Source organism: Hemicordylus capensis, chromosome 3 (assembly GCF_027244095.1).
Source record: "Hemicordylus capensis ecotype Gifberg chromosome 3, rHemCap1.1.pri, whole genome shotgun sequence".
In the NCBI taxonomy this organism is placed as follows: domain Eukaryota; kingdom Metazoa; phylum Chordata; class Lepidosauria; order Squamata; family Cordylidae; genus Hemicordylus; species Hemicordylus capensis.
The window spans coordinates 272,632,453-272,658,283 of record NC_069659.1 but is presented as its reverse complement, the minus strand read 5'-3'; the positions used below and the strand labels follow the sequence as shown (position 1 = coordinate 272,658,283).

General features: G+C 42.3%; 1 protein-coding gene across 4 annotated transcripts in view; it reads right to left on the bottom strand.

Annotated features, from left to right (window-relative positions):
• Nucleotides 1-25,831, bottom strand: part of AFAP1L2 (actin filament associated protein 1 like 2) — a 143,862-nt gene that overhangs the window by 43,464 nt on the left and 74,567 nt on the right. For all 4 annotated transcript variants that reach the window (XM_053312307.1, XM_053312308.1, XM_053312309.1 and 1 more), the window contains exons 2-4: nucleotides 14,027-14,155; nucleotides 12,215-12,292; nucleotides 9,377-9,465 (exon numbers count right to left, since the gene is read on the bottom strand). In XM_053312307.1, the coding sequence (XP_053168282.1) occupies nucleotides 9,377-9,465; nucleotides 12,215-12,292; nucleotides 14,027-14,155 (296 nt within the window). The remainder of the gene's footprint in view (nucleotides 1-9,376; nucleotides 9,466-12,214; nucleotides 12,293-14,026; nucleotides 14,156-25,831) is intronic.

The following is a 25,831-nucleotide window of genomic DNA, read 5'->3' as shown; positions in this document are numbered from 1 at the left end:
ACAAGACCAGCTCTCCTGGTCGGTCCTATATTTCCTGGCAATCAGTTTCATGCAGAAATGGTAGCCATTCAGGGTGTCCACTTTTTTTCCTGTCAAGGGTGTTGTGTCTTTATATTGCATGACAAGCAGAAATAAAGCAGGTGTAGCTCTTCTGGGCATTGAGCTGCTATGACAACAAGAGTTTCACTAATGGATTTCTACATGTTCAAGGCTTGGGGGTCATGCCCCCCAAATGGCAACAGGTGACATTCAGTCTGCTCAGGTCCAAATTTTTACAGTGATAAAATACCAAAAGGCTACAAGAAATCTAAAGTATTAAGGCTTATAGAGCCATAATACAAATTACACCTAATCAAATAATTGTGGAATTTTCCATTTTACTGAGCCTTTAGTGATACAGGCTAAACCCTTTGGAGATACAATTAACCCCTGCTAACTTGGCAAAGAGGCACCTTTTAACGTGGTGATTCTCTTTATTTAGCAGGGGGAGAATAACTGGCCCTATCCACCCCCCAGCACAGTACCTCCAGTGACTGTTGCTGGAGTGTATCTTATATTTCTTTTTAGATTGTGAGCCCTTTGGGGACAGGGATCCATCTTACTTATTTATTTGTTATTTCTCTGTGTAATCTGCCATGAGCCATTTTTGGAAGGGCGGTAAAGAAATCAAATCAAATCAAATCAATCAATCAATCAATAAACAAACCAGACCAAAGAAAACTGAAACATTGTATTCAGTTCTAAATGGCATACAATTCCAGAAAGAGATTTGATCATTATAGCTCTTTTAAAAACAAAACAACAACAAAACAACAACAATAATAATAGCATTGGCATTTATATGATGAAGATTAGATGTGGCCCCTTGAGACAGCTTGCTGCTTATAAGCCCTTCCTCTTAATTAGAAGCTTAAAAATTATCAATGGACTCCATACAATCAGAACAAAGCCATGCCTTATGTCCTTGTTTAAAGTTGCTCTTAAGCATTTTCCAGAGTTAACAAGACTGTCGTTAACTGGAGAGAAAAAACATGTTGAAAATTACACCCATCTTCAAAGTCAATATAAGCAAAAATAAAGGATGTAGATAAATAGTACTAAAGTAGACCAAGACTCTCAAAAAGATTCCAAGCACTGGGAAATCCCTGGATAGCTGCCAATCCATCCTAGTTCACAGGCCAAGGCTTGGCAGCAAAACAGAAACCCAGGATCCCTTGGAAAGACTTGCATACATGTGGCAACGAGAAATTAATGCAGTTAAAATTTTCAGTACAAGTTGCCTCAAGAGGAAACTGCATTGGCCTCTTTTAAGCTCCCATCTCCAGGAAGTTAAACACATCTGTTTTCTGCTCCTCTGTAGGAACATGTACATGTGCACATCTAGATTCATGTGCAAGGATCTCCTTGTACTAGCCCTGTCAGTGAAGAAACACACTGAACCTCAGGGCCATGCATATATTCCCTTGTCTACACCTGTGGGGCTCTACCAGGGATGACACTACTAGGGATGTGCAAGCTGGCTTGATTCGAACCATGGTTGGAATCAAACTAGCCTGGTTCGGACAGTCCAAGTTCGAACTGGACCAGGCTCGGTTTTAAGAACTGGTTCATGGGACGGTTCAGGAATATACTTGTAAAGGGGAATTCCCAATAGGGGAGCAAAATGGTACTTTTTACATTTAACTTTCACCCCCAGGTGGCAGGGACAGTGGAGACATCAGCAGGGGTGGGGGCTCCTCCAACCCCCCTCCCCCGCCGGGATCCCAAATGACAGCCTGGGCCAGATGCAGCCAGGTTCGGGCCTCTGCACACATGTGGACACTATTTTTGTGACATTCGCACATGCAAAGAGGCCATTTGCATTGCTACACGGTTTGTGTGGTGATGCAAATGGCCTCTGCACATGCGTGAAGATCATGAAAATGGCCTCTGCACATGCATGAAGATCATGAAAATGGCATCTGCACATGTGCAGAGTCCTGAAGCAGGATGCAGATGGCTCAGGCTGTCATTAGGGAGGATGGCGGTGGGTAGAGGAGCCCCTGCCCTTGCCACCAATTTCTCCACCGCCCCGCCACCAGAAAATCAAAGGTTAAAAGTAGCTTTTCTCCCCCACCCCGCCCCCACCATTACTAGGGAATGCCTTTACTTGTAAAGGGGAATCCTCATCAGATTCCTCTTCACAAATATGCCACCCGAGCTGGCCCGCAAGACCAGACCATTGGCGGACTGCACAAATGGCGTTCGTGCATGCATGGAGGCCATGTGTGTACCGGCACCTCATGTGGGTTGTTGGGGGGAGTACCGTTGCAGCAGTAAGCTGCATGGGGCGGCGGAGAGCAGGTAAGGACCTGCTGTACTCCTTTTTGAAAGGTCCCGCTTGCTGCTCCTTCTCCCCTGGTGGTGCCAAACCAGCTTGGCGCTGAACCTCGGTTCATGCACACACCTACAATGAAGAACACTGGCCTATTCTCAAATAATTTTAAGCCCACATTGCTCCAGTTCATGGTGGCTCTATAGAAAGTGATGTATGGCCTTTGTTTCAGAAGATATCTACTTTACAGAGATCAAAGACATACTTCCAAAATATTTGATGCTTTTGAAAATGAGTCTCCTACAGTGCGTGAATTATTTGTTTGTTTATTTAATTATATTTTTATACTGCCCGATATGTACATTTCTAGGTAGTGTACAAAATTTATAATATTTAAAAGTCAGCACAGATTAAAATACATGGCACAATAAAAACAGTGTAAAAAATATTAAAATTCATTCTGATTAAAAGCCTGAAAAAACAGAAGAGTCTTGAGGGTCTTCGTGAAAACAAACAGAGAAGGATATGCTCTTATTTCAGCAGGGCTCATATTCCAAAGCCCTGGGGCAGCCACTGAGAAAGCCTGGTCCTGGGTCACCACCAAATGAGCTAGAGGCAACCGTAAGCAGACCTCTCCAGAAGACTGTTAACAGGTGGAAGGGTTTATGACAAAGGAGGCGCTCTCTCCAATGGCCTGGACCCAAGCCGTTAAGGGCTTTATAGGTAACTAGTATTTTTAAGCCCGTTAAAATAACGGGCGCTAGTACCTTTCCCCCCCTCTTTCTTCCTTCTCCCTCTCGAGTCGCTGGGGAGCCTTCGCGGCTGCTCTCTCGGGCCCCCCGCCGCCATTCCCCCTTAAACATGATTAAGGGCCAAATTGGCCAATGTAAATGCTGCCGTGGCCGCCACCAACCACCCGCCCACCCGCCCTCCCAGCTGCCCGAGTCCTCCTTACCCCTGCCCGCGTCAGTGAGGGAATGAAAGCCCAAAAACTGAGAGGGAGAGAGGAGCTCGCAAGCAGAGCTCCTCTCTCTGCAAAGCCTCTTCCCGAACTGGCATTTTGGGCGCAAAGGACGTCCTTGGCGTCCAAAACGCCAGTTCGGGAAGAGGCTTTGTAGAGAGAGGAGCTCTGCTTGCGAGCTCCTCTCTCCCTCTCAATTTTTGTGCTTTCATTCCCCTACTGACGCGGGCAGGGGTAAGGAGGACTCGGGCAGCTGGGAGGGCGGGCGGGCAGTTGGCGGCGGCAGGCCCAAGGTTTCCCCCCTGCCCAGCTTTGGCGGCGCCGCCGGGCCTCGGCGGCGGCTCCGCCACCACCTCGGCCAGCTTCCCCCGCCACCTCTCCCCCACTCCCAGCTTAGGCGGCTCGGCCATGGCTCGGCCGCGCCTCGACCAGTTTCCCCCGCCGCCTCTTCCCTGGTTTGGGGGGCTTCCCCGGCTTCTTTGCGGCGGCCGCTTCTGGCCGCCCAACATGGCCACCTGGTACTGGCGGTCGTGTCTCCCTTGCTCTGTTCTGGGCATGCGCTTTGCGCATGCCCAGAACAGCCCAGGGAGGCACGGACGGACACCAAGGCTTTTATTAGAGAGGATAGCCAGCACTTTGTAATTCACCCGGAAACATATCAGCAGCCAATGCAGTTCTTTTAACACCAGTGTTATGTGGTCCCTTCATGTTGTCCCAGAGACCAATCTGGCTGCCACATTCTGTACCAATTGTAGTTTCCAGAATATGTACAAAGGCAACCCCACATAGAGCGCATTACAGTAGTCAAGCCTGGAGGTTACCAGCATATGTACCACTGTTTTTAGGCCATTCACCTCTAGAAATGGACGTAGCTGATGTATCAGCCGAAGCTGATAAAAAGCACTCCTGGCCACTGTCTCAACCTGAGAAACCAGGGAGAGCTTTGGGTCCAGGAGCACGCCCAAGCTATGTACCTGATCTTTCAGGGGGAGTGTAACCCCATCCAGAACAGTCAGTTCTAAATCATCTTTTGGGTCCCAGTCCCCCCCACCAGTCAGTCAGTACCTCTGTCTTATTTGGATTCAACTTCATTTGTTAACCCTCATCCAGCCCATACTGCCTCCAGGCAGGCATTTGGGGAATATATGCCATTTCCTGAATTATGGGTAAAGAGGTGGGGGTGGGCAATACAATTCAGATTCCATTATCTGGTTCTCCCAATTTAGGCCAAATCATTCCCTTTACAGCCTTCTAAAAACTAAGTTAGGGAGCCAGACCCTCTTGCTTCCTTGTAATTAAGCACTGGTCCACTACCCTTGGTTCCAACAACATTATTTATTTAACATATTTTTATACTGGCTGATATGTACATCTCTAGGTGGTGTAACATTAGAATAGCTTTAAAGATTACAGGAGTTTAAAATGAATCTTAGTCAACCAAACTCAAAATGAATCTAATCTAATAATAATAATAATAATGTAATAATAATTTTTTTTACTGTAGTCGAGAAGACAGAAAAACAAGCTAAAATAATTGAAATAGCAATACCAGGGGATAACAGAATAGAAGAAAAAGAAATAGAAAAAAAGACAAAATACAAAGATCTACAAATTGAAATTGAAAGGCTGTGGCAGAAAAAGACCAAAATAATCCCAGTGGTAATTGGTGCCCTAGGTGCAATTCCAAAACAACTTGAAGAGCACCTCAACACCATAGGGGCCACAGAAATCACCATCAGCCAATCACAAAAAGCAGCTTTACTGGGAACAGCCTATATTCTGCGACGATATCTATAATAATAACAGCAACAATATTGATAATAAAATCCAGCCATCCCAGGTCCTTGGGAAGGACTCGATGTCTGGATAAAACAAACCAGTCAATAACACCTGTCTGACTGTGTAAACAACAACAATAATGTACATAACAATAACAAGTTGTGCTCTGGGCAGCTCACAACATAATATTAAAACATCAAATAAAAACACATAACACATGAAATCACAACACAAGAAGGGAAAAATTACAAAATACAATGCAAAACAATTAAAAACTTTTTCTAAAAAATCAGTTTTTAAAATCAAATATCAAAATTTGATATTTTGATGTTCCATGTTACACAACCATTTCAAGGTTAAGCCAATTCAATCTTACATCTGCAATGGCCTGGGCATCCCCCCTCCTTCAGCACTGTTAGGGGTTCATATTGATCCTTGTTAATTTGAGAAGACAGTGACAAATGATCGCTTTGCTACAACCACACTGAAGTAACTGGCCTCAATTGGTAAAATATTTACTTACCTTTGTAAAAGGGCTAGATGGAAAACAAGACACAACAGTGCAAAGGACAGATACTCAGAGTTTATGGTAATTATAGACTTCATATATAGAAATCTAGATAAATATTTAAGGGCTTAAAAATCAAGCTGGGGCATTAAAGCACTCTCTCAGTGGGGGCCAGACAGGGAATTTGTCTTTGATTTATATCTCCTGCTAACTCACTTTGGAGCCAGGTGATCTAATACTTTCTATAAAGATTAAAGCAATAAACACATTTGCCAGCTACCTTTGTCTATAGCAGTGGAATGGGTTGCAGTAACTTTCTGTGCTGTGAAGCAAATGCCGGATGGAGGAAAGAGAAAGTGCTACTAAGCATTGTTTCCCATTAACAATGGAAACCAGATGGGATTAGTGGCACACTAGTTTCATCCTTTAATGACTTCAAAGCTCCATATAATCACTTTCTCCCAGGAACATGGCACTCTTTACTATTACTGTAACTATTTGGGGGGAGGGGGGGAAAGTGAACCTGTCTAAAATTAAACTCTTTTAAAAATGTATTTATATTTTAAAGTTTTTTCTAATAAACTTCCTTTAATATAAACTGCTATGTAAAATTGGTTTGAAAAGCAGAATCTAAATAACTTAATACATTTAAATCTGGCTTCTTAAAACATAAACTCTTGCCTTAACTACCTGGCATTGTAAATAACTATCACAATTTGTTTACATAGGAACATAGGAAGCTGCCATATACTGAGTCAGACCATAGGTCTATCTAGCTCAGTATTGTCTCAGATCCTCAATGAGACTTCAGCTTTGCCATAAAGTCAACTTTTCTGTCATTTACTTCACCTTTGGTGCTTTACATACAACTTTCTTGTTGTTCAAAAAGTCTATTATTCTGTACATCTTTTATAATCTGAAGGCAAGTAGTTGGTAAACGAAGAAAATAACCTACAGATATGGACAGCTTTGAAAAGCAGGAAGTTCACATATGTTCCAGATAAAAGATAAAACAAAATGGATTCATCCTTAATAGTCCAGTTTTGTATGGGACCTGGCTCTCAGCTAATCTGATGCTTGCCCCCAGAAATTCTGCCTGCACATCAGAAATGTGCAGCTCTTCTCATACTCCCACAACCGACTCCACTTCTATGGCCCACGAAGGTTTTGTTAACACAATCAAAAATCAGAGGTCACTATCTCAGGGTAATTACCATGAGATAAAGAACCCTGCCTCCATGAACAAGGATATCCATGGAGTATAACTCAAACTCATTTGTTGATTAGCTTTGGTCCTTCATAGATCACTGAGGCCTAGTTTTCACAGATGATGTGGTAAATCCATTTATCAGCTGTGCCACTGCCATTTCAGATTGCAGGCGGAGACTCACATGACTGAATGGTTTCTACACACACACACACAAATCCACATAGAACACTAGATGTCACAGGAGAGGACTCTAAATTAGTTTTCTTCTTGATATGCTAGGAAGAAACTTAAGCACAGATTCTATTGTCCTGACTACTGGGTTAGGGCCAATTTATGAATGTCTCACTTTGGAGCCAGGTGATCTAATACTTTCTATAAAGATTAAAGCAATAAACACATTTGGCAGCTATAAATCATTTCAATAAACACATTTGGCAGCTATAAATCATTTCAGTGATTTATAACTCAAACATTCTCTGTCGAACATCTAAATGTTCCCATTTACAAGTACTGCCTTAGAGGGTTATGTGAAATGATGCAAACATTCTGTCTGTGTTATTTAATCCACAATGGTTGCTTCACAGACGCCAAGTCATCTCTCAGTTATTGCAGTAATCAAATGATGAGCATGCACAAGTGAGGCCACCCCTAGGTATATTATTTCTCCTGAATTTATTGCACTAGGATTTGCATCAACTTATGTGGCCCAATGAAATTAGTAGGAGTGATCAGAATACTGCTTACAATCTAGTGGCAAGTGTCTATGCAACAGAACTGAAGAGTTCAAGTTCCGATTCTCCAGAAACAGGAGAATTTACTCCGCAAATGGCTGAAGATCTCTAGTTGTTTGGATGGCATTCATATTTGTGGTACGATAAAAGTAAAGTGCATAAAGACTTTCTTAATCATTATGTAAGAAGGAGTCTAATGAGAGTGTGGGTAAAATATAAAAAATGGTTGGAATCTAAAACTCCATTATGGCTATCCCCGATTGAAGCTTTAGCACGTAAAGAGATAAATATGCAACCGGAATGGGGTACCTATAGGGATTTGTCATGTTTCCAAGATAACCTAATCGAAGTACAAAATTTGGTTAGTAACTGGTTTCAGTACCATCAGTTAAATGAAATCTATAAGAAGGATCTTAAAGTTGGATTTGAGGATCAAATGTCGAGATTTGAGAAGGAGCTGTGTGAAAATGATGAAAAATTAGTTTCTAAGATGTATTAGTTGTTGCTTTTGGAGGAGACAAGAGATGAAGTGGTTAAAACAACTATGATAAAATGGGCTCAAGATGTGGGTCATAATATAGATATGGCAGCTTGGGGAAAATTATGGAAAATAGATTTAAAGTTCACTGCATGTTATACTTTAAAAGAAAATTATTATAAGATGATGTATAGGTGGTACTTGACACCCAAAAAATTAGCATTAATGTATAAAAATGTTCCAAACAAATGTTGGAAATGTGGACATTGTGAAGGAACTTTTTTTCATATGTGGTGGTCTTGCGGGAAGGCAAAGGCCTTTTGGGATATGATATATAATGAGTTGAAGAATATTTTTTAAATGACATTTCCTAAGAGGCCAGAAACCTTCCTGCTGGGAATAACGCAAGGAGAGTTTTCCAGAAGAAACATAACAGTTTTTATGTACGCAACCACGGCGGCCAGAATAGTATGTGCGCAGAAATGGAAGGACAATGAAATGCCCTCAAAAGAAGATTGGTTGATAAAAATGAGATGGCAAGACTTACAGTACTGATAAGGGATGAAAACTTGGAATCTTTTAAAGAAGATTGGAAACCATTCTTACTATACTTAAAGAACTATTTTTCTAATATGGACCTTTCAGCAGTGTTTGAAATTTAGTAATAATAGCAGGTTGGGTAGAGCAAAATTGAGTTTGCAATGTGAAGGATATATGTTTTGAATTACTATAGCAATGGTTGACTTGTATAGTTAATGAATCGCGCAGATTGATGAGCAGGAAGTCTACATTTACTTAATTAGATGTAACGGGATTGTTAAGATATTGTAAAAACCAATAAAATTTTTAAAAAGTGAAAAAAAGATCTCTAGTTTAGTTCAGTCAAAAGGAGAGAGAAGCTAAAGATTAGCTTAACGAGGAAGAGGGGTGAGAAGTGGCTGAAGCATCATGCAACTCTTTTTTCTCTCATGCCTAAATCAGGTTGAGAGCAAATGCCCTTTGCTCCGCTGCAAGGGCAAGTGATGGAAACCTCTACCTTTCTGACACCAGAGGCTGAACCACCTGAAGTGACATTGCTCTGCTCTAACTCCAGATGCCACAGCGCCTAGAAACAGGAGTGTGGAGCACAGGAAAATGAACCTGGACAAGCAGCTCTCTACTACGGCATGCCTGATTGTTTGGTAGCTCAGACCTAAAATACTGTCAGTGCTCTATAAATGTTTAATAAGTATTATTAATACATAATTTGTCAGCAAAGAAGCTCTGAGAATGTTTTCATCCCTATTATGCGTGGCTTTGAATGGCCATAAATTCCAGAACACAATAGAAATCTAGATTACATTATTGTTACACAGCAAAAGTTCCAAGGAAGTAAAGGAACAAACAGTGACTTACTATTTTTGGAGGTGGAAGGTCTGGCAAACTCTTCTGAGGAGGAGACAAGTGCTGTTCCACTTCTCCATTGGTCAAGGAGTCTCTGTGACCTAACATTAAGGCCCAAACAGAAACAACAATATGCAGTTCTTCCTTGCAAACTGTTTGTTACATAGAGTGTAACATTCTGAGATGCTACAATTTTGTTTTGGAGGAAGCAGCGTGTTAAATTAGAGAGCATATTATAGACCACAAATATGGCGTCTGATACCACCTCCAAGAATATGGTGGAAAAGCAGCTAAGGACACTTTTGCTTGCTAGTTGCAGGCTTACTGGCACATTTTTTACTTGACACCAAAAACTGCAAAGTCTAAGACATCTTAAAAATAATCTGTCTACTTGCAAGGCAAGGCTGGTGCCTATATTGGGCAGTCCTAAGTATTTACCCTGTCATTATTGTTGCTGTGGGTGGTTGAAGGCTGCAGGCAAGTCAACTTTTCTCAGTTCAAATAAAACAGAACTTGCACTGAGAGAAAAAAACTGCAATCTTGGCAGATGGGTTTATCTTTCCAGATTTTCAGCTGGTTTGCAGGTAAGGTGTGGTTTTATTGCCGCCTTAATTCTAGAATCAACATTATATCAGCAATTTAGGGAAGCGAAGGCAAGCAGTAGAGGGCACCAAGACTCTGGCTACATGGGCAGTGCATGGAAGAACCTCTCTCTTTCTCCTCTTCAGGGCTTGATTATGGGTGGAAACAGATGACCACTGACCAGACAGCAGCCGCCTAAAACCACATAGTAGCTACTTTAAAATGTATCACACAGCAGCTATAACTATAAGAAAAGGCAGCTGTCTGGCCTCCAGCTATAAGGTATGTCCAGAATTTGGACCGGCTGTGATGTAACATATAGAAAGTAAACATTTTTGCCATCTTCCAACCCAATGTACAAGTACAGATGTACATATTGTTGTCGTTTTCCTACATGGAGATTATCTGTAGAAGAAATGTCATGCTTGAAGTGGCAGTGCAGTTCCTCAAATATCCCAACCAAGTTTCTGCCCAGAATAAGGACATTTTTAACCTCCGTAGCTGGCTGGCACTCAGGAGGCTGTACATAGATTGCAATGGTATTGGGAAGAATCTGGCCTTAACGTTGCTGCATAATTCTATGATTTAAAAATAAAAAGACAGAGCCACATTAGTCATTTTCAAACTGTGCCTGGGAAGCCACAATAACATAGCTCTGCGTTTACATCCTGTAACAGGCTTCTGGCATAATGGGGGAAGCAGCAGAACCAACTCCAGAATGCACAGTGATGTTATTAGCCAAACAAACTGGACATCTGCTGGCCCTCGCGTGACTTCCAGCTTCCGATTGTTGCTTCTTCATAGCTTAATTATGAAGAATTATGGCACCAAGTAGCAGCACCATGCCCTAAATTTCTCAGTGCAAAACTGAGAATCTCTCTCTGTCAAACTTGGGCAGGGCTGTTGCAAAAGCTGAGAGGAATAAGAGTTTATCATATCAACAACCTATTTGAGGATGAATGCCTAGACCTAATGAATGCAAATTAACTGTTTGATATCTCATCTAACATGGTGTGCATGAAGCCAAAAGAAGCACGTGTGTAAGCAGACACATTCCTGCTTCAGGAGCACAGGTGCTTGTGATGGGGGGGGGGTGGATTTCTATCTATCTCCCCTTCCCCAAGCACAGCCATATCCCTGACAATCACACAGCCCTCAGGGACATATTTATGTGTTGCACAGAGCATTTTCAGGGGAAATTAGTGAAAACCACACCCATCCACCCATGCATGAGTGCCTATGCTGATGGAGTGGAATGCATCTCCTACACATGTGCTTCTTTTGGCTTCATGTGCAGTGTTAGGATGTCAGCCACTTTAGATGCAGCCCTGTGTGTTGGGTATGCCTTTTTAAATTATTATTTATATTACACACACAGAGCTAATGCTTTTGCTTAAATGGGGCACTAATGTTCACTGTGATGCCAACCTGGCTGGCCACAGTTTATCACATGGAGTACGGTCAAACAATATGTTGAGTTATGTGCTTGGTGCCAACATGCTTTAAAAATAAACCCTGCCAAAATAGCACCAAAATTGGCTCCCTTTGCCACAGGATCAGGACTGTGGCATAAGGGATTAGGGCAATTAAACTTTTCCCCTGCCATAGACTTGATCTAGATCGCCACTGCTTCTCCACAGCAGCTATTTACTTTAGGGGAGAAAGCACCCATCTGTGTCAATGGGAACTTTTTCCAGGGTAAATGACAGCCATGAAGTGGGGGCACAATCTGGTTTGGCACTGTGATGATGATAGAGAATTCGATCTCCCACACCATGGTTTCTGTCCACGGGATGCCCAATGCTGCTGCTATTTGGTTAAAAATAAACCACCATGCTTTTAAGCAGGTGCACATGCTTAATGTAGCATGTTGCTTGACCCTAACACACACTCTATTTGACAATCCTCTCTGTTTTAGTGTTGGAAGCAGCATGGGTTGTTTTTTCACCTGTGTTCTGCTGAAGCATGGTACATTCAAAGAATGTACACAGCATGGTTTGGAAAGTGCTGTGACAACATGGCTATACTAACATTTGGTTTTCTAGGAAGTGCTATTCATAATCTGTATTCGCTCATGCAGATTGCTGGGATGCTTAATATGTGGTCCTTTTGCCAAACTGACACATACTGCAAATGCAGAAATGTTGAAGCACTCTTTGGCTGAGTTCTGCACTAGCTGAAATTACCTTAGTTCAAAGACTGCAATGAAATTCAATCACTTATAAATAATAAATCTAAGCAATGGGATCACAAGCTTCACATTCCTACCTTTGTCTGGTTTCTGGAGCTCATCCTGTTGTTTATTGATGGTAACTTTGTTCATGTAAATGTATTCCTCATCACCACCTAGAAAGCAATGGACAGAGAGGTTCCTTACTCTTTTTGTGACATGTAGAGCAAAGTACTTTTCAAAGGCAGTTATAATTATGTGGTCAGGATGAACTTTTTGCTGTTTCCCTTCCATAGCCATTTCATGGATGTGAAGCTCCTAGAGCCTTCAAAGTCAGGTGATATATTAATTAATTACTTAATTACTTGAATAGCGGTTCCTGAGAAGGCTGGTTCTCCCCATTAGTAAGGCTGTTGTACAGAAAAGAGGACAGAAAAAAGGACTCTTGTACCTTTAAGGGATTCACAGAAGCAGGAATTTCCACAGGTGCAGCTTTTCTTCCCCCTGCATGACAAGTTGCACCTGCTGAAATTCCATCTTCTATGGTACAAGAAATTGGTCCTCTTTTCCATTCAGCAGCCTACTTGCTATTGACATGGAGCACAGTGGTCCCTTAATTGACTTGACTCACAGATCTTATCTTGATTAAAACACAGGGGCTTTCACAAGAACCCTAGTTTGTCTGTGTGTGTCCTTAAAAAGAAAAAAAATTACAAACTCAGCCCCTTGCAAAGTTTATCTTCTTATCCTAATTGTCAATTACATGATTCAGGAAACCTAAGTAAGTAAAAACACATCACAGAGCTTGAGACTAAAAACTGAGCAGAAGAAATGCAATGTGCTCAACAGAGGACCTTTGGTGCTCTGTTCTTATCTTGTATACATTTGGGCATTTGCACAGGATTGTGAGGAAGCACTGCAGTCCTTTTAACTTCCCAGGCTTTTAGTTTCACTATTTATAAACTTTCCCCCTCTGTCTTCACAAGTCTACACACCAAGCATCCAAGGAAGTAGCCTCTCTAGTCTGTGAAAGCTTTTGCCCTCAATGAGTGCATAAATGAGTGAGTCTGTAAAATTTCATAGGACTCTTGATTGTTTTCACATGCAATCTAGAACACCATAGATAAAATGTAACATAGGAAGTTGTCGGGTACCAATTAGGGATGTACATGAACCGTAGGGATGCACACGAACCAGTGTACTTGCTATACCAAGTAGAGATGTACACAAACCTGTTCGAATGTCCACTGGTTCAAAGGTGGGGAAGATAGCTTTAAGGACCAGGGAGGGTGCTCTCCTCCTCCCTCCCCACCGTGTTTCCCCCAACAGTGCTGTGCTTTAAAATGGTCCTGTGGGGTGGCAGCGTACCTCCTTGCTGCCCCAGTGCATGACAGTCCAGAAGTACCCGGTGTGCATGCAACATGTGCACATACGCGCACCAGGCACTTCCGGTCTGCCATGAACCACGGTGGCAAGGAGGTATGCTGCTGCCCCACGGGACCATTTTAAAGCACAGCACCAGCAAGGGAAACACGATGGGGGTAGCACCCGCCCCAGTTCCCCCCCACACACCTTTGACCCGGCAGTCGCCGGTTCCATGCATATCCCTAATACCAAGTAAGATCATTGGTCCATCTAGCTCAGTCTTGTCTACAGTGACTGATAGCAGCTCTTCATGGTTTCAGGCAGGAGTCTTTCCCAGCCCCACCTGGAGATGCCAGGGATTGAACCTAAGAGCGTCTTCTTCAAAGCAAATTAAACACTCTGCTACAGACATTCCCAAGCTATGGCTCCATCCAGTTATGGAGAAGTAGGTCACTGTGGATATCAACAATCTACTGTCCAAGAAGTAAATCTGGGGTCTGATTAACTCCACTGAAATCAATGTCCCTTCACATGACTGTACTTACCACTTGATTTTGTGCATAGCCGAAGAAGATCAGAGAGAAAGCTCTTTTTCACGATAGCAGTGCTGCTGAGGTTCTCCTTATCCAGGATCTTCAGAAAATCTTCAAGCTCTGTAAGCAACTGTTCGAGAGCTGAAATAAACACAAAACAAAACTGAAAATGTGTATACACATTAGTTTAATGCAAACAAAAGCTTTACACTGACTCTTGAATAACTAAAAATGTCTTGAATCTCTTTGGCCAGCATCTGGACGAATGAAGTGGCCCTTGGGGACTTATTTTCAGGAGTCAGTCAGCTTCAGAAGGAAAGGGAGACTGATGAAAACTGTCCCTCCTGCAAACATGCTGCATATTCATTGCCCCTGTGCTTTGTTAGCTAAATATCACCCATTGGATTTATGGTAAATCCCCAGTTTAAACCAACATCTATCAGCCTGTGTCTTGGTTGCAGTTTTTGAAAGATTTTGACCCAGGAGCAGTGTTCCCTGTAAGAGGAATTCCTAGACACTTTATTTATTTTTACATTTCTATCCCACTCTTCAAGGAGCCCAGTGCAGTGTGTACATTTTTATGTTTACCCTCACAACAACCCTGTGAGGTAAGTTAGGCTGAGAGATAAGTGACTGGCCCAGAGTCACCCAGTGAATTTCATGGTTGAACGGGGAGTTGAACTCGGGTCTCCTCAGTCTTAATCTGACACGCTAACCATTGCACAACAATGGCTCTCAACACAACACAACTCCCAGCATCCCCAGCTGCAGTGACCTTTGGATGGGATTATGGGAGTTGTAGTCAACAGCATATGAGAATCACTGCCAGATCACTGCCCAGGAGCCCTTTTCATTCTCACAACAACCCTAAGGGGTAGGTTAGAGCTAGTGGTCCAAGGCCACCCTTGGCCTTAATCCATCGGTCTGGTCTTAATCCAACACTTTCGCTTCTGCATCATATTCTCCATTGGAGGTCTCTTCCAGGAAGAGGGAGTGGAGAGCTGGTGTAGTGTAGAGGTATCAAGCCCTGTTCAGCGCTTCATTTGAGCACATGCTAAACATGTAGAAGAGGTAGTGGAATTGCATCTGCTGGCCCAACCACATATTCAGCAGAAGGGTTTCTATGCATGCATAGCTGTGTGCAGATAGGCTCTTTATGCCTTTTGTAACTCTGACTGTGTAGGATTCAAAGTCAAGTGAAGAGTCTACACCCATACAGGTGGTTGAACATATGAACCCCTTTCAGCTGAACATGTTGCATTTGGAGGCAGGGTCAGCAGGCACAACAGTACTCCCCCTCCCATGCCTTCATGCTCCATGTGGTGGCCAGTGTGAAAAAAGCTTTTGAACATGAGGTTTGAGCCGAAGTGGCAGAAATTCAAATAGCTAAATAATAATAATAATAATAATAATAATAATAATAATAATAATAATAATAATAATTATTATTATTATTATTATTCGATTTCTCTACCGCCCTTCCAAAAATAGCTCAGGGTGGTTTACAAAGAGAAATAACAAATAAGATGGCTCCCTGTCCCCAAAGGGCTCACATTCTAAAAAGAAACATAAGACACACACCAGCAAAAGAGGCAGTTGCACTTCCCTGTGTCTACTGTGGACTCCATGGGCCATTAGGGAGAGATGTTTCCATTGCCTCTTTCATTCTCTCCTTCCCCTGCCCCCGAACCCATGTCAAAACATCTGTCTAAAACTTTTCTAACTGGCACCATTCATTTCCCTAACAGACTGCCTTGGCAGCAGAAGGCGTTCAACTTCTAGTTGCAGCTTCATTCTTTGTCGGCTCCAGAAAACCAACAGACCATCATTTGATGCTGATTTAGAGTAAGTATTCAAGTTACAGAATAGTGGCCTGCTGTGGATTTCTCAGAAACCCCGCTCCCTGCACATTCCAAGGCTTACAAGGGTCGGCTGCTGTAGGGAAAGGGAAAGTAGATTGTGATGACAGCAGGAAAACACTATTCTCTCTAAGCGTGAAAAGAAACAGATGTGTTGACAGTGGCAGCTAGGTGACTTTTGAGGCTGATCCTTCTAAGGAACAAAACACACACTTAGACCCTTCTGTGCTACCCACCCGAGATTGCAGTGAAGAGGGAGCTAAGATAATAGTGAGTTATCTGCAATGAAAGGACAGGAATTTCCATTTTCGTCACTCTGCTCTGGTTGCTACTGAGTCTGACATAAGCAAAGTAAGAGAATCCTTTCCTAAGTGATGCTGAGAATGTTCATTTTGTCTTGAACTGGTTTTATCTTTTCAACTTAGGAAAAGATCAGTTTTCTGTGGTTTTCAGACCTTGCAAAGGTGGGTTTTTTTTCCTGTGAATTTTATTCCCGTGGTGTAGTCTTGAAGATGCACATTATTAGTCATCAATCTCCATTTTTATCAGAGGAATAGCGCTTAGGGCTCATAATCTAAAAAGAAACATAAGACAGACACCAGCAACAATCACTGGAGGTACTGTGCTGGGAATGGATAGGGCCAGTTACTCTCCCCCTACTAAATAAAAGAGAATCACCACGTTGAAAGGTGCCTCTTTGCCAAGTTAGAAGGGGTTAGGAAATTAATGGAACTGATTGATTGATTGATTGATTGCTTGATTGATTAAGTGCCGTCAAGTTGGTGTCGACTCTTAGCGACCACATAGATAGATTATCTCCAGGATTATCTGTTATCAATTTGGCCTTTAAGGACTCTCACTGATGCATTCACTGCTGTCGTAATCGGTCTATCCACCTTGCTGCTGGTCGTCCACTTCTTCCTTTTCTTTCAGCTTTCCCCAGCATTATGGACTTCTCAAGGGAGCTGGGGTTTCACATAATGTATCCAAAATTGATAGTTTGAGCCTGATCATTTGTGCCTCGAGTGAACATTTGGATTGATTTGTTCTATGAACCATTTGTTTGTTTTTCTGGCTGTCAATGGTATCCTCAGAAGTCTTCTCCAGCACCAAAGTTCAAATAAATGCTTTTTCTGTACTGCTTCTTCAAAGTCCAGCTTTCGAATCCATAGAGTGTCACAGGAAAGGCCATTGTCTGAACGATTCTAATCTTTATAGGTACAGACATGTCATGGCATCTAAATATCCTTTCCAAGGCCTTCATTGCAGCCCTACCAAGTGCAGAGTATTTCTTGACTGCTGTATCCTTTACTGTTGATGGTCAATCCTAAAAGGCAGAAGTTATCCACCACTTCAAAGTCTTCTTTATGAATTCTAAGGCTGGTTGCTGAGTACCTGTTGTCATTAGTTTAGTCTTCTTTACATTTATTCTTAGTCCCATATTTTCACTGTGCTCCTTGACTTTCACTACTAGAGCTTGCAGATCATCCACATTCTCAGCTATCAGAGTAGTATCATCAGTGTAGCGCATATTATTAATGTTTCTTCCACCAGCTTTAAAACCATGCTCATCTTCTTCCAATCCAGCTTCCCTTGGTATATGTTCAGCATATAAATTTAATAAAGAAGGAGAAAGTAGACAGCCTTGTCTTGATCCTTTGCCGATCTGGAACCAGTCTGTTTCATTATGTTCCGTCTGGACTGTGGCTTCCTGTCCTGTGTATAGGTTTCTCATGAGAACAATAAGATGTTCTGGGATGCCCATTTCCCTAACGATATTCCACAACTTGACATGGTTGATGCAATCGAAGGCTTTTCTGTAGTCAATGAAGCACATTTTGACTTATTTTTGGTATTCTTTGGCTTTCTCAATTATCCAGCCTGCATCAGCAATGATGTCTCTTGTTCCTCGGCCATTTCTAAAACCAGCATGAACATCCGGCATTTCCCTTTCCATGTAGGGCTCTAATCTGCATTGGATGATCATGAGCATTATTTTGCTAGCATGTGAAATTAAGGATATTGTGCAATGGTTTGTGCAATCTGTTAAGTCTCTTTTCTTTGGTATGGGCTGACCTCTTCCAGTCTGTTGGCCACTGTGCTGTTCTCCAAATTTTCTGGCATAGTTTGGTTAGAGCCTTGTCTGATCCTTCTTCTGTTGCCTGCCATATTTCTATAACTATTCCATCAATTCCTGCAGCCTTCCAACTTGGTAATGAATGGAGTGCTGATCTAACTTCATCTTCCCATACTGGAGGTTCTTGCAATTATGGGATATCTTTTAGAGTATCTTGGGTATCAACGTCATGGCTGTACAGGTTTTCAGTATACTCCTTCCATTAGTTACTATGTAGCATCCCTTAACATACCAATTCAAGGTTGGAACCTCCTTCTGAGTTCCTTTCCTTGTTTTTCTTTGTCTGTGTCCATGCTCAAGGTCTTTAAATATGTCATTGTAATACTACTCCTTGTCTCTTCTAAAAGCTTTCTGAAATTCCCTATTAAGTTCCTTCCTGAGGTCTTTATCTTTCTTGACTTTGGTTTCTCTTCTCTTCTTGTCAATTTCCACAGTCTGTTCTGACATCCATTTTGCTTTCTTCTGTTTCTTTGTCTTTGGCAATCAATCAATCAATCAATCAATCATCTTTATTATGGTCCAAGACCAACATAATTCTTTGGCAGTCTCTTTTTGCATTCGTCCTTAGCAACATCTTTGATTTCATCCCACAGTTCCTCTGGTTCCCTATCAATGAAGTTCAGAACTTCAAGCGGTTCCTGCTGTTCTTCTTGAAAATGAAACATACATCGGATTCCACTGTTTCTGAAACAGAAACATACATCGGATTCCTTGGTAACTGCTCATCTAGGCACTGCCCAGACCCATCTTGGTTTCAGTGAGATTGCTGCACTATGTATCTTCAGATTATGGCCTAGGCCCTTGCATGACCAGATTATGTAATAAATTCAACAATAATTGAATTTTAACAACAGAAACTACAACTGGAATATTGTCATTGCTCAGGCAAGGTCTCCCAGCCATGCTAAATGCAGTTCACTAACCATTTCTGGCAATCCAGTATGATTTGATAAACCTTAGTGTTTGCTGTTTATGTGGAATTACAAAACCAGAATAGCTTGCAAGCATCTAGCACGTCAAAGTACCTGGCTGGTGGGTGCATTTGGCTTTGTGAGTCACAAATCAGGCAAGCCCAGACTAGAGAAACTATAAGAGATTAGGAAGAGGACAACAAAAAGAGGACAAGGCATCTCCCTGAAAGCATACCAAAGTCTTTCCCCCCATGAGGGGCCTTTCTAAATAATCAGTCAAGGCCTGCACCAAATAACATTTTCATTTTGTCAGTCACAGTAGCCCTGAGCCCATGCAGGGCTGGCCCGAGGATAAACAGTATTCTGCGCAAGGGGTGCCTTCAAAACTCACTCTCCCTGCTACCATGTTAATTGAACAAGCAGCAAGCCAGCATGTTCAGCTTGGCACCCCTTTGAGGTAGGTGCCCTGGGTAATGCCCAGCTCACCCACCTCTAAGGCCAGTCCTGAGCCCATGGAAAGCATAGCATTTTCTAAAGGTACACAATATCACAGTTTAATTGAGAGTGCTGAAACCAGAGGTGCTCCCTTGAGAAAAATATGCCAATTATCCACAAGAACTGAGAAACAAATCTGCATTTACTGCAAAATAAAGATGGTGAAAGCAGGTCAGTAGTTCACTCAGGTTGTACCTTAGATAGATTTCATGTATGGATTTGAAAACCTATATTTGAAAAGGGTGTCCTTGTCTTTCCATAAGAGAATATGAAATGGGGAGAATATGCAGCAGACAATGGGTCTTGTGGGCTGAAAGCCCAAAGGCTGGACCCAACCAACACAATATGGACCATTCTAGAAGCCCGGACAATCATCTTATTGAAGGGCTGTCATCTCCAAACCAGGAACTCTGAACTTTAACTAAAAGGCAGCAGAAAAGGCACACAAGGCTTCTCAGTTTGCTGAACAAATAACAGACTTGCTCTTCCCCCTTCCCCGGTAGTAGGTGGTGGGAGGATTCAGGAAGAAAACAAAAAGAGAGTGAGAGAGAAAGTGTGTGTGTGTGTGTGCTTGAAAAACACTCAAAAGATAGAATGAAATAAGTTTCTTCATACTGTGAACAATCGCGTTTCTTAATGCCTTACTGCAACTTTCATTATGAATATAGTGAGACTCTTTATAAATGAAGAAGCTTAATTTCATTTTCCCATTGAAAACCTTTTCTTACAGAATTGTTCCAGACTCAATCATAGCTCAGGGAGGGTCACACAAAGCAATAAACTGGTTAGCTGGTTTGAGGAGCTTTCCTAGAAAAATAGAGTTTAAAAATGATTTTTAATACATACATACATAGATTATTTTTTAAAAATGCTTTGCCGAAGGTTTGAGTTCATGACCGCAACAATACTTCCCCTCCTGGACTCTGTTGGATGGTGTTCCATGAAGCCTGCCATCCTCAATGTCTCAAGCTATCCAAGAGGCCTTACAGTCTCCTGGTCTGGCAAGTCCAATCCAATGCACTGCAGCAGATTTTACTAGTTCTAATACCACCTCTACAGAATGCTACCAAACCCACTGCCAGTCCTCAGTGCCCATAGCCTTCCTGCAGTGGTCACAGAATAACTCCCTTGGCTGAATCCCTCCATCATCACCTCCTCTCTCCTGTCCATCCACCAATTCCCACTGTGAACCCTGGGGGTTCCACAGGCAGGAGGGGACCGATGGAAGGCAGAGGGGGCCCTGAAACTTGTAGCCAGCCCTGAAATGCTATCAAACAGATTCTTATGGGAAGGCAAGTCCACCATGAAGCTTATCATCCCTCCTTCTTTCTGAGGTTGGGAAGATATGCTTAGGCACAAAATGTCCTGTCTGAATGCAGGAGTGTTATACTGAGAGATCTATGATCCTTCCCACTCGAATATTCTTTCAACATTGATCCCTGGATGATCCTCTAAGTATCTACAATCCTTCCAATGCTGATCCCTGCAACATTTCTTATGGAAGGACAGTTCTACCTTGAGGGTTATCTTGCCTCCTTCCTTGCTGAGGTTTGGAATATGCTTAGGTACAAAATATCCTGTCTTAACTCAGGGCTGTTATGCTGAGAGAGCTATGATCCTTCCAACTCTACAGTTCCAGTAAGAAATAGGACAATTGACTTGCTTTCTATTAACTGCAGTCAACATGAACACTCATGAAGCAGTGGTCAATACAAACTATAGCTCTCCATATCCTCTACACTGCAGTTTATGAGCCTGGGCTTTGCATTATGCATTCTTACAGACAAGGTAGTCATCAGGTAGAGAAAGGGGGAAATAGAGGCATCACACAGTTATGGAATAAGGGGAATGGAAAGAGTGTGGCAAGTTGTGGGAAGAAAAGAAATAAGACTGTCCATTTGACATGTTGGAGATTACATATTTATGCCTCTTGCACCTTCACTGCCTTCACTTCAATGCCTTCACTGCATGCTCTACAATTCCATATAAAAGATTTAGTAGCCACAACTGCAGCTGCCCATGAGAAATACAGAAAACTGCATTCGATTGTGATCAGCTCTTTCAACCCAAATGATAATCATAAAAAACATTTTCAAAATGATCATCCTGCTGGGGGAAAGGAAATACTTCACCAATGATGGCAGCTGCCAGCACATGTTTCTTTGCAGTGAAATTCACCCCGTGGCACTGCCCTTTTACTGCCGTTCAAAGGGCAGCTTCCCCTCCATCACTGCACCAGACCCTGGCTTTGTTTTCACCTTGTCAGCATCTAGGAACTCTTTGAAGGCTCTTTGTTTCATGGAACCAAGGTGTTGTGTCTTTTTTAAATGAATGTATTTGCTGTCAAACTGCCAGCTATTTTAAAATCCAGCATAGCGATTAATAATCTAGGAGGGAAATAACTTTGCCAGAATGAAATCGGAGCTAGTGACATACAAATAAGAGAATGCCTGAAAAGAAGACACTTTGGCTTTGTATGGGCTTCATTTGCCAATGACCCCTTTCTCACTCAAAACCACAGAAGCAGTCACTCAGTGGAGAAAAGCTACTACACAATTTAAAAAAGTTATAGCAATGACAATGATACAGCAGCAATACAGAAGAAGCTATGAAGTGGCACTTTATGGAGAGCTCAGCAACCCGGTGAGGAAGAAATTCTGGCACAGCTTTATCAGTGTATTCTGTTCCAGGCTGAGCCAAAGCCTCCACCAAGGCAGAGATCAGGGAGAGACATGGACCTCTGACAGTTCCTAGAGAGCTGGCTACAACAAGCTTGATATAGAGCGGACTGCTGGTTCTTCTGCTGCCCATATTCAATAAATTGGCCCCTTCCCTTCCCTATGGCTCTCCTCTTCAATCTAGCCTGATTTTCTAAGGGCTGGTTCCAACAGCTTTCTCCTGGGCTGGCAGGTCTTCAAGAGGTGAAAGCAGGGCCATGTCCTTGGGTCACAGTGGGTGTATTTATTATTTATTATTACTTATCATATTTCTATACCACCTGATATATACATCTCTATGCAGTGTACAAATTAGAAAACACAACAAATGTACAAACAGTGTGATTGATTGATTAAGTGCCGTCAAGTCAGTATTGACTCTTAGCGACCACAGAGATAAATTCTCTCCAGGATGATCTTCAATTTAGAGCCTTGATTGATTCTTCTTCTGTTGCCTGCCATATTTCTGTTGCTATTCCATCCTATTCCGTCTGTTCTGACATCCATTTTGCTTTCTTCTGTTTCTTGGTCTTTGGCAGTCTCTTTTCACACTTGTCCTTAAAAATGTCTTTGATTTCATTCCACAGTTCCTCTGGTTCCCTATCAATGAGGTTCAGGACTTCAAAGCGGTTCCTGATGTTCTCCTTGAAAATGGTGGGTATATTCTCAAGATCATATAATGGAAACTGGATAGCTTTGTTTTTTGGCTTTAGCTTGACTTAGAACTGGCACATGAGCAGTTTGTGATCTGTTCCACAATTGGCCCCCAGCCATATCTTTGCTGTTATAACTGAGTTCTTCCACCTCCTTGCACCAATAATGTAATCAATTTGATTTCTGTGGACTCCATCTGGTGATGTCCATGTGTATAGGCACCACTTTGGTTGTTTGAAGAATGTGTTAGCAATGAAGAGATCATTGGCTTTGCAAAAACTAATAAGTCATTCTCCTGCTTCATTTCTGTTCCCTAGGATATACAGTCTGATGGTTTTTTTCCCTCCTTATCATTTCCAGCTTTGGCATTCATCAACTTCCTCTTCTTTCTGCATCAGTTGTTGGGGCATAGACTTGAAAAACTGTCATGTTAAAGGGTTGTCCACGAAATCTAATTGATATTAGTCAGTCACGGACCGCATTGTACCCAAGTACTGTCATTGCTATATCCTTCCTGACTATGAAAGCAACACCGTTCCTCCTTTGGTTTTTGTGTCCTGAGTAGTAAATGACTGAAAGTGTCCTATACCAGTCCATTTTAATTCACTGATGCCCAAGATGTCAATCAAAAAAAGTGTACAACAGTTAAAATTCACACACAAAAAAACCAATCTCGCAAGATAAAAACACATTAAATAGTTTTTAAAAATTCAGTTAAAAGCCTGAGGGAACAGGTGCATCCTGAAGGTCTTCCTAAAACCAAACAGAGAAGAAGATGCTCTTATTTAAACAGGGAACATATTCAAAAGCCCCAGGGCAGCCACAGAGAAGGCCCAGTCCCAAGTGGCCACCAAACAAGCTGGCAGCAACTGTATTGGCTTTAGTCTCCCTGGTCCTCGTGCTGTGGGGGTTTGGGACACCGAGTCTTCCCAACCTGTCTCATCTCCTCAACTCTCCTCCTTATCCCTCAGCTGGGGGTGGGGTCTGGATCTGGGGTCATAACACAGTGGAATAAATCACTGTGGAATGGTGGTGCCTTTTCTGCTCCTTTTGGGTAACTCTGAAGTGTAGCCAAAACCACGGTTAGATATTTAGTAACTTACATAACTGATATTTACTAACTTAAATATACGAATTATATACACCTTTTCTAGAAACACAGACACCAAGTATTCAAGCACCAGTCCTCAAGTTCAAGGTCATCTGTTCCTTTCCTCCTTATCAGTGGTAGAGGACCACGCTTGCATGCAGAAGGTCCCAGGTTCACTATCTGACATCTCCAGCTGCAAGGATCTTGGGTGGTACAACTGGTAAACTGACTCTGTATAAGACCCCGAAGAACTGCTGCCAATCAGAGCAGACACACCTGGGCTAGGTGGGTTAACAGTCTAACCCATTCTGACAGCTTCATATGGTAGTTCACCTGCTGATGGACCAGAGTGCGTCTTGCAAAATCTGATCAGTAACCATCTAAAATGCTTGGTTATTTGGCCACTTGAAAAACTGTTGGGTTGAAACTATCTTGAGGTCAGTGCAAACTCAGAATGATTCTAGGAAACTCCACACAAATGCATCCATGTAAACAAGTTATTGAAAAGTTATAGTCCCCTGCCCAATGCATCCAATTACATGGGGGAGTGGTGGTTAATGAATGCATAAAGTAGCCTGTTATTTGTTAATGTGGCTCATGAAATTAAATTAGAAACAATCTCCTTGTGTTTTATTTTAGGCTGCTTTTGGTACTAGGCAAGCCACATCAGAGGAGATGATGGAAATCTGTGATTAGCTCTCTAAATTTATATTATTATTATTATTATTATTATTAATAATAATAATAATAAATATGTATATACCACTCCTCAACCAAAGTTCCCAAAGTGGTTTACATCAGGGATCCTCAACGTTGGGCCCCCAGATGTTATTCGACTTCAACTCCCATAATCCCCAACCAAAGGCCACTGGGGCTTGGGATTATGGGAGTTGAAGTCCACTAACATCCCTGGTTTACATAGAAAAATAAACAAGACACAAATAAGATGGTCCCCTGTCCCTAAAGGGCTCACAATCTAAAAAGAAACATAAACCAGATAACAGCAACAGCTACTAGAGGGTTGCTGTGCTGGGGTTGGATAGGTCCAATTGATCTTCCCCTGTTAAATATAAGAGAATCTTATATTTAAAAAGAGACACTTGAAAGGTGTCTCTTTGCTCAGTTAGCAGGGGTAAACAGCAGCTGTGGCATGACAGCCAAATCAGGCAGGGACCATGGTGCTTGAAAGGTGGATTTTAACTGTCTCCCCCTCACAATTTTCCTGATAAAAATCTGTACTGTGATCTGCTATTTGTCCATTAGGGCATGTAAATGTCACAGGTGTGATCATGCTCACAGTTCACAATGCATGCAAACTGTCATGACCTCAGCCTTGACTAGTAACTCCGAGTCTGACCCCGCAGAGACAGCACAAGCACCAGACCTAGTCGTGGGCTCTGACACCAGGCCAGAGCCTTTCCAGAGATGGAGTCCTTCAAGACAACACCTGTTGAGCCTGAACCCCCACAAAGCAATACCCTTGGAATCCAAGCCCCTAAGGGATCCATGGTCTCATCCCTAGTTGGGATGTCCCATTGATTAATATGTCCCATGGATTTATCTATGGTGTTATACTGACCTTGTCTACCTTGCTGCCAGACAACATGGATTCTGTGCCACCACAGGATGAGAGTGGACACAAACATTGAGCACACATCTGCTTCTCAAGGCAGATACACATTTTGTGGGAAAGTCTCGAGAGTTTGCCAAATGTATGTATTGTAGGGAAAAAACATACATTGATATGCACGTTAAGACACAGATTTGTGCATCCATGTCTTTGAAAACTAATGCTAAAGGTGGTCCTTAATTGCTCAGAAGTCCCAGACCTAGGAAAACAGCCATTTAACAGATAAAAGAGATTCTGTGACTTCGCCTGCCTATCCCAGACTCTTGTCTTGCATAAACAAGAGCCTATTATGAGAGAGGGATGATAAGTTGCATTAAACCTCTA